We start from the raw sequence: 9,509 nt of genomic DNA, 5'->3' as shown, positions 1-9,509 counted from the left end.
GATACGTCGTAAAAGAAACGTAGTGCAGGGAGAATCATTAATATTCCCAAACATAGAGAGTTGGCCTCACATACCTTAACTTCCTGCTCTTGAGCATAATACAACATTCGCCAACCCCTTCAACTTCAATCTATATCAATACAAGTCAAAGGGATTCCGTATTAGCAATAATACTCATGTTTTGATCACTTAGGAATTTTCTCAAACACTTGGCGGCATAAAGCTTCCTAGTCCTTATTAATGGTGTTTCTACACCCAATAACCCATTCTCTTGCTCCTAGATAAATTCTAAAGTCTCAAATAGTTATAATCAACATTATTCTTTATCACCCATAAGGTAAACAACACCCTTAACCAATAATCAACAATCAATAAGCCAAACCTATAATTGTTCATGTTTTTCTATCAAACCCATCAACTCATATCTCATGAACTTGAGTCAATAATCATTAATCCAATGCTAGAATCAATTAGAGGGTGAAGACATTACTTTTTTGACGTTCAATCTTCTTGAATTCGAGTTCTAAGGTTTCTTCTCTCAACAATGATGCCCCAAACGAATATCTAATGATATGGAGGGTTTATCCATGTTAATAAGATGTTGGGATATTGAAATTAACTTAGAATTACTATTAGAACTTACCTTGGGTGGTGGAAGGACCCTTAAGGAGTTAGGTTTTTTAGAGTTCCTCTTTCTAGAGCAAGTTTTTATGTTTTGGGGCTGCGGGGGACGAAATATAGCTTTAAAACGACCCCCCACTAGTGCGCCCGCGCATCTGGAGGCCTGTCCGTGCTACTGACCGCGCTAAACGGCAGTAACACTGCCTCAAAATTAGCGCGGCCGCGCTACCGGCGCGCATATCGCATACTGTTCTGTAAAACGCACATAACTTTTTGCACAGAGATCCGTTCGGGCTCTATAATATATCGTTGGAAAGCTATTTCAAAGGCCTACAACTTTTATGCTTTGAGTTTTCCCAAATTCCTTACTCATATTTACTAAAACCTGCTGGAATACAAATCTTCTGCAAACTTAGTCGATTTTGTCAAATCTTATGCACCTATCTTTCCATCTTGATTTTGAAATAACTATTTTCACCCATAATCATCCCGATAAGACTTTATATGTCTAAAATATCAAATTAATACCTATTTAACATATCCACACATAATCTGAATGTACGGGGTATTACATCATCCTTCCGCTTAAAGTATTAAATATTCGTCTAGCTAGCCTGCATATATTTTAAGGTTTTTTTGGTATAACCAAATTAATAATTGCAGGTAAAATTGCCTTTAATTTACATGGGTTGGGCCAAGACCAGCTGTGTTCATCAATGATGGTGAAATTGTTAAGGAGATTTTCTCAAAGCCTTACAATTTTCTGAAGCCGGAGAATTATCATTAGTTAATTAGCTTCTAATAAAAGGATTAGCAGCAGCTAACAAAGATAGTCAAGACACCGTAAAATCATCAACCCTGCCTTCCACCTCGAAAAGCTTAACGTTTGTACTCCCTCCGTTTTAATTTATGTGAACCTGTTTGACTGGACACGGAGTTTAATATTTAGGGGAAGACTTTGGCCATGTCACTTAAATCTGTAGCAAGCGACAAAATTACCCTTAAAGGCCCACTGATTACCTTTTACTTGGAAAACACAGTAAAAAGAAATAAACAGTTAGAACACTCCAACGTGTCCCATTTCTTCTTACACATTAATTGAGGTGTCCATTTCCCCGTACTTTACTCCTATATCTAAAATTAAGCATATTAAGTTAAAGTGTATCTTTGGTAATCTATTGATTGGCACTTTGGTATGGTTTTTTTATTTGTTGAAATTATTGGTACGTTAAAGGTTTTGAAGACTTGCGACAAATTAAATAAATTTAAAATTTTCTAAAATTATTTTGCAAGAAATAATTTTAATGTTCTAACAGTCGATTAGGATGAAAATGGAGTTATTAAGAAATTTACAAATGACTGAAGGAAAAAAACAAAGACGGGAAGAAATTCATAAATTGCTGTGACTTTTAAATCCAGTGGGTCCAGATCAGTGTTTGAAAGAAACGATAGTAAGGGTAATACGGGAATGCTAAAGTTAAATTGTTTTCCAATTTAGAAAGGGTTCATTCTTTTTGGAACGAATCAAAAAGAAAATAAGTTCACATAAACTGGAACGGAGAGAGTATAAATAAAATTCTCAGTTGGATTCATTTATGTTTATTTACCAATATCAATAATAAAGTTTTTGTTTTCCATAGATTAAGGTACCAATATTTGACTCAAGTTGTGATATGGTGAGCAAATGGGAGAAGATTGTCTCTGAAAAAGGGTCATATGAGTTGGATTTGTGGCCCAATCTTGAAACTTTGACTTCTGATGCACTTTCACGAGCTGCATTTGGTTCAAACTATGAAGAAGGTAAAAAGGTATATTTGATCTTCAAATGGAACTCACTGAGCTAGTTATGAAACCATTTCCTCTTCCTGGAGCAAGGTAATTAAAATTACCACCACCGTCCTGTTTCCTCAATTCACACGTTAATTGATTAAAATACAATGATGGTATAAAACATATTTATGCATGTTAGTGCATATAAGTAAAACGCAGCCTGGTGCACGAATCATTCTGCGTTCATGTAGAGTCTGGAGAAGGATCGCACCTTAAGGGGTGTGATGTAGGCAACCTACCTGATGCAAGCATCAGTGGCGGATTCCAAATAAAGAAATATCTTTATATGTCCATTGACATGCTTATTTTTTTAACTTGTAGTTATTTACCGACTAAATCAAATAGAAGGGTAAAGGAGATAGCTAGGGAAGTGAGATCTTCCCTTGAAGGTATTATTAGTCAAAGGTTGAAGGCAATTGAAGCAAAAGAAGCTGGGAATCATGATGACTTACTTGGGAGTATTACTAGAATCCAATTTAAGGGAAATTAAAGAAGGTCAAAACAAGAATCTGGGAATGAGCATGGACGAGGTAATTGAAGAATGTGGATTCTTCTATTTTGCTGGGCACGAGTCAACTTCACTTCTGATTATGTGGGCATTAGTTCTATTATCGAAGCATTTGGACTGGCATGAGCGTCCTAGAGAAGAGATTTTACAAGTTCTTGGAGGCCAAAAATCAGATTTTGATGATTTATCGACTAAAAATTGTAAGTTTTTCTTCACCTCTGCAGCGAACATTCTCTGGAATTAAACTGATAAAATTTTGATATGTCAAATTTAGCTCATGAATATATAGTTCATCCAACTCGTTCAAATTTGAGCGGGTTGAACTAGATATATAATCATTTGCAGGTCATTTTTGGCATAATCCAAGTTGATCTATCTAAAAACTTGGGTCAATTTGAGGTGATATGAAGCTCAAATTAAGCCAAATTGCCTAAACCAACTCATATGAATATTTATGAGAACATGGGAAAATATAATTTTTGTGAGTTTGATTTGTTTGATATAGCCATGATAAATGAAAGAAAAAGCTCAGTTTTATTCGTTCAATATGGTGATTAAACAAATTATATAAAAGAACAAAGAAACAAATGAAGAAAGATTTTAAGTTGGACAAGTTGGGTTATGACCTACTAGTTAGTAGTCCAGATTGATCACTCAATCTTGACCCAAGCAAGTATTGAACGGGTTATGAAACTTATCATTTTTATTGTTTCGATCCATTTTAACTTGCCAAAATGTAGTCAACTCGCCCATTTGACACTCCTAAAGCAACATTGTTTTTTCATTTGCACTTTCCTGTCCCAAAAATAGTAACTTCTCTTTTTGATAATCTCTTTTCACAGGTCAATATGATTCTACTTGAGACACTAAGGTTATATCCACCAGGAGTTATGTTTTCACGTGTGCTCGATCGACGAAACAACCAAATTAGGAAATATAACTTTACCAAGTGGAGTTCAAATCTACATACCTACACTTTTCATGCATCGAGACAAAGAAATATGGGGCAACGACGCAAATGAATTCAACCCAGAAAGATTTAGTAAAGGTGTTGCAAGCGCAATAAATGGAAAATTTGGGTATTTCCCATTTGGCTATGGTCCTCGTGTATGCATTGGACAAAACTTTGCTATGTTGGAAGCTAAAGTTGCGGTTGCCCCATTTTTGCAAAATTTTGCCTTTGAACTTTCCCCATCTTATGCACATGCTCCTTTTCTTGTGGTGACACTCCAAGGTCAGTATGGAGCGCAAGTAATATTACGTAAGTTGTAAATTTTGAGTGATTTCAACTTGCTTAGGATTGAGGCGTAGTAATAGTTGTTTTAAAATCTGAGTGAGTTACTTCTTATAATGTGTGGTCACACAAATAGCATTCATAGTGGATTTGGTGCCTCAACATTGTGTGATGACTTCTTCTAATGCTTTTCTCCTATTATACCAAGTTGCTTATGTCCATGAAGGGGAGCCTTGTAGCAACGGTAAAGTTGTCTCCGTTTTTGACTTATAGGTCACGGGTCCACTAATGTTTGCATTAGTTTGACTGTCTAAATCATACCCCTTGAGGTGGCGGCCCTTTCCCGGACCCTGCATGAACGCGGGATGCCTTGTGCACTAAATTGCCCTTTGCTTATGTCCATGAACCAAATATTTGGGAAGAAAGATGCAATATCAAATTCTTGTTTCCTTAACTCTTGTACATTATACTTATAATACAAGTAATAATCTAATGTTTCACATTAATACAGAAGTACTGAGCAAGTTGCTGGTGACAATCAGAAATTTTACTCAGATCACCGTAACTATTGTTAAGAAAATTCTTAACATTGTTCCACATAAACAACCGCGAATTGAATAATCTAGCCTGTGAACGAATCAAAGCAGAGACCATAGTTGCAAAATATCTCAACTTATGTTTGCTTGACATAGCTATTCATCCGATAAGGCAATTCATGTAAGTCTTAAACACTTACAATTTGTGCAATATAAGAGGAGCACCATATTGGGGTTGCATAGTTATTACAGACTGTGGAGCATGTGTGTAAGATGGAGATAGCTCAAAGGAGAAGCGTTGCAGAATCATAGCCATAGCCATCTTCGCTTCTGTCATTGCAAAGTTTATCCCAATGCATATCCGAGGTCCTGCACCAAATGGGAAAAACGCCATTTGGCCCTTTGTTGCCTTTGAAACGCCTTCACTGAATCTGTCTGGCTTGAATTCTTTTGCATCTTCTCCCCATATTTCCTTGTCATGATGCACTAAAAGTATTGGCAAAGATAGCATCACTCCGGCTGGTAAACTTAGTTCCCCTAACTTGGTTTTTGTTGTAATCCTTCGACCAAGAGCTCCAACCGGTGGATATAGCCTTAACGACTCGTGCAAAATCATTGTCACCTATGGTTAAAAGGAGTTTACTATTGAATTAGGATAGTAATAAAAAATCAAGAACATAGTATTAGAGGCTGATTGAGCTAGTTTTTGTTCCAAGGGTTCAACTAAACCCATGTTATAACTGATTGTAGATGAAAGAATCCTAATTCAATGCAGCTAATATTTTCATCTAACATATTCATTTTCATTGATTTAAAGAGTAATATGGTCATTTAGCTTTTGAAGGGCATTTACGTAATTCGACTTTAGACTTAGGGTCTTCTCACTTTTAGTATAGTAATGATATAATATAACTAAAATATATATATATATATATATATATAACTAAAATTTCAACAAATATTAAATTCTGACCCATAATGTATAATATGTTTAGTGCTAAGAAACTTAAAAGTTGAACTCATCAAGCTTAAATCTTAGATCTGCCTGAATAGAACTAGCACCATATATTGTGGAGATTTTGAAATTAAAGAAGGTAAATTTAAATAACTTACAATTTTTAAGCGACTTAATCCATCAAATTCTAGCATGCCATCACCAAAGACTTGCAAAACCTCTTCTCTAGCGCGAGCTTGCCAGTCTGGATGCCTGCTCAACAAAAACATAGTCCATACAAGCAACACAGAGGTGGTCTCTTCCCCAGCAAAATAGAACAATTTACACTCCTCAATGACCTCTTGTGTACTCATACCAAAATCCTCGTTACCATGTTGTTCAATTTCTTTGAAGTTGGAGTCCAACAATATGCCTAATAAGTCATCAGCATTTGCCTCCCCTGCTTTCATTGCCTTCCCTCTTTTATCAATGATACCCCTAATTGTTGAACTTCTTTCTCAATCTGTTTCATCCTTCTATTTCTCTTAGTTGGCATAAATCTACATTAATTTAACAAACAAAAACATGTAATCATTATCAAATAATCCAATGCATATCATTGCAAAGTTGTGACCAATTGACACCCTTTCCATAAGGATAGCTACTCCACTACTGACCGTCAGTACATAGAACTTAAACTTGGGAAAAAAGAGACGTTCTATTACCTCCATCCTGGAATATATAAGGTGCGAGAAATTGCAATGACATGCTCAGCTTGTTCCTTTTGAAGCTCAAATATCTTTCGGCCTTCTTCATAGTTACTCTCAAAGGCTGTCCGAGAAATCGCATCACTACTCAATCTTTGAAGGTAAGGCCATATATCGAGTTCGCAGGATCCTTTCACCGATGCAGCCTCCTCCCATTGGCTCACCATCTCACTGCAGCTCAAATGAAATGCTGGAAGCATATGCTACACATTTGTACCACTCATTACTACAAGCCAACTGCATCTTGTAGAAATATTATAAAAATTCTATCCTGAAAACCTATATATATATATATATATATATATATATATACTAGAGGAAAAAAATACTACAACAACCTAGTTGAATTTCTGGGAAGGGTAGTGTGTATGCAGTTCTTACTTCGATCCTAAAAAAAATGGAAAAAGAAAAACCAGAAACAAGATATCATGAATTTGTGATATCCATACAAGTCTCAACCATTTTTTAACTTCCTTGGAGATGAGGTTTTCTTTCGAATTGTGTAACCATCTTACTTAAAAGTTTAAGCAGTTGATACTTAAATTATAACTTCAACGTGTCCCTCACGTGTAAGCCTTATTCTTGTAGGCTAAACACGTGAGAAAATCTTTTGCTTTTTAGGTGGTGATAAGATTTGAATTCAAGTCCTTTGCCTATCTGATACTCCATCTGTTTCAATTTATGTGAACCTGTTTGACTGGACACGGAGTTTAATAAGAAATGAAGACTTTTGAAATTTGTGGTCCTAAACAATTCAAAAAGGGGTCCACAGTATTTGTGTGGTTATAAAAGCATCTCACTAAGGGTAGAATTAAAAATTCAAGCTAAATTGTTTTTAAATTTAGAAAGGGTTACTCTTTTTGGAAAGGATCAAAAAGGAAATAGGTTCACATAAACTGGAACGGAGGGAGTAGTACAATGTCGAATTGCATGACAAATTCAATCTAACAGTTTAAATGGTCACAAATGACACACTTTTATTTACTTAAATTATATCTTACACATTTTTGTTGGAAGGGGTGGTGGTTTAGGGGGGGGGGTTGAATACCTTTATCTTCTCCATATGGAAAGTAGGATTGAGGATTTTTCGATGCTTTGCCCATTTATCTTCTTCATAGCTTACAATTCCTTGTGCCAGCAACCTTGTCAGGGGAGTAGATTTTGGTTTTTGGTAGAGAGCATGTCTGGTAAGCACATCCTTTATTACCTCAGGGTCCCTTACAAATACCAAAGGATTCGGCCCAAGCCATACAAAACAGTTTTTACCTGTTAACATATATTGTATAATTGTAAGTCCAACATTCTTGCTCATCAACTTTTTCTTATATTAAGGGTGTGGTTGGTGTGAAAAAACATATCTTTTGGAAAATATTCTAATTTTTTTTATGTTTAGTTGGCTTAACTATTTTGGAAGATATTTTTCTCATAAACTCATTCCCCCTCCCCCCCAAATTCCCCACCCCCTACCAATAGAAGCGGAAGTTTATGGGTTCATGTCGTAATCTAAAATTAATAGACAATAATAACTGGGTTCAAAGTTAGATATATATAGATATTTAATAAATTTTTAGTAAAAAATACAGGTTCTATGCAAAAGTTATTGGTTCCCGGGAACCCATATATTGCTCTCTAGATCCGCCACTGCCCACCAATACTGACCAACCATACCACCCCACCCAACCACTCACTGTCCTCATGCTTGTCCCCACTCACAACCCCTCCACGTCTTCCCAATTCCCTTAGAAAATCGGACCCTCCCCCATTTAAAAATCGGGCAGCCTTGTTTCCCAGGGGCTCATCTTATCACGGGGACAACAATCTAAAATACCATTTAGATCTCACCAACCCAAACACGGGAAAATAGAGATAAACTACTCATTTCCAGGACAACATACCAAACACAACCTAATTCTTTTTAAGTTTTGAAAACTTACCATATTTCTTGATTGCTTCAATGAAATAAGGGAGGATTCTTGGGGGTATGTCATCATCAGTGACATTCAATGGTTTGGATTTTACTTCTTCAATGCTTTTGGACAACTCTTTGAGATCTCCAAATATTAGTTTGTAAGAGTTCCCTATAAGACCTTGTTGTCTCAGGCACTGCTCCAATTTCCTTGGCCTAAACCATGCCCATTTCAACAACTTCCATGCATATATTACTAATAATGTAACTGCAAACAAGGATAACACTAAGTAGTAAGCCATTTCCATTATAGATACTGCCTTAGAAGTGAAGAGGGGTCTCCAGTTTATACATATGCACAAAAGAAATAGCTGAAAGGCCGGGCACATGAGGTGTGGTGAAATGTGACCCTTTAGTTTAATCATTGAATAGGACAACAAGTCTCTTGATTTCCACCACAATTAACTTCTCATATTTCCTCACAGACAAGAAAGAAAGACAAAGATGCATAGACATATATGAAGGATTGCGTATAGGTGTTCGTAACACGCAGCGGAAAATAATAACAATCCTAGGCAGATCTTTTTATGTTTAAAATTTATTTACATGTCAATAGATCAGATCTAAGACGTACCTGGTGAAGAGAGTCTCGTTTCAAAATTTCTTCGATAGTGCGAAAACTCTATGCGTATCCACACCGAGACTGATCCTTGCTATCAACTCTTTGATCAATGAAACCCGCGAATAAATTGAACGAAATATTGTATTGAAATTTTTCACAAAAATCTCAACTCAATGTTAGAAGAACAAGAAACACTTTTCTTGCAATTGTATTTTCTCTCTTGGCTTTGTATTGCACTCTCACTTTCACAAAGTGGGTTTTCTTCTCAAGAAAAAAAAATTGTGCAAATTTTTGTTCCATCACCCTTTATATAACATCACCTATAAACCCTTTTCCTATTTGATTGAGGTAATAATTTATTTTGGGTAAAAATTTATTCCAAAATAAATCACAATCGAATTGTATGGAAATTCGGAAATTACGTTTTAACTAAACGTGACTGCCGAACCAATCCAACTTAATGTTGGAGTTGGTTGGATCAATTCATACGTCCTTTTATGGACTTTTCCTATCCAATTCCAAATTGGTAAATTAATTAATATTTTATATAT

General features: G+C 35.8%; 1 protein-coding gene and 1 pseudogene across 1 annotated transcript; one reads left to right on the top strand and one right to left on the bottom strand.

The window, feature by feature from the left end:
- The first annotated feature begins 2,294 nt into the window (after nucleotides 1-2,294).
- LOC107828741 (cytochrome P450 CYP72A219-like) lies at nucleotides 2,295-2,941 on the top strand. The gene is made up of 3 exons (XM_075223949.1): nucleotides 2,295-2,421; nucleotides 2,466-2,496; nucleotides 2,773-2,941. Exons 1-3 carry the CDS (start codon nucleotides 2,295-2,297, stop codon nucleotides 2,939-2,941), a joined length of 327 nt encoding a protein of 108 aa, XP_075080050.1.
- Nucleotides 2,942-4,606: 1,665 nt separating this feature from the next.
- Nucleotides 4,607-8,729, bottom strand: LOC107828742 (cytochrome P450 CYP72A219-like; annotated as a pseudogene).
- Nucleotides 8,730-9,509: the final 780 nt, after the last annotated feature.

The sequence above is a fragment of the Nicotiana tabacum genome, chromosome 10, assembly GCF_000715075.1.
Source record: "Nicotiana tabacum cultivar K326 chromosome 10, ASM71507v2, whole genome shotgun sequence".
Lineage (NCBI taxonomy): Eukaryota > Viridiplantae > Streptophyta > Magnoliopsida > Solanales > Solanaceae > Nicotiana > Nicotiana tabacum.
Note: the sequence above shows the minus strand (reverse complement) of the source record. Positions and strands in the feature narration are given on the sequence as shown.

What these genes read in the sequence shown, in the direction of transcription:
- LOC107828741 (XM_075223949.1), top strand. Translation starts at nt 2,295, where the DNA reads ATGGTGAGCAAATGGGAGAAGATTGTCTCTGAAAAAGGGTCATATGAG. An exon ending in TGGTTCAAACTATGAAGAAG is followed by an intron (nt 2,422 to 2,465) that starts GTAAAAAGGTAT and finishes TCACTGAGCTAG; the next exon opens with TTATGAAACCATTTCCTCTT. An exon ending in TTTCCTCTTCCTGGAGCAAG is followed by an intron (nt 2,497 to 2,772) that starts GTAATTAAAATT and finishes TTTAACTTGTAG; the next exon opens with TTATTTACCGACTAAATCAA.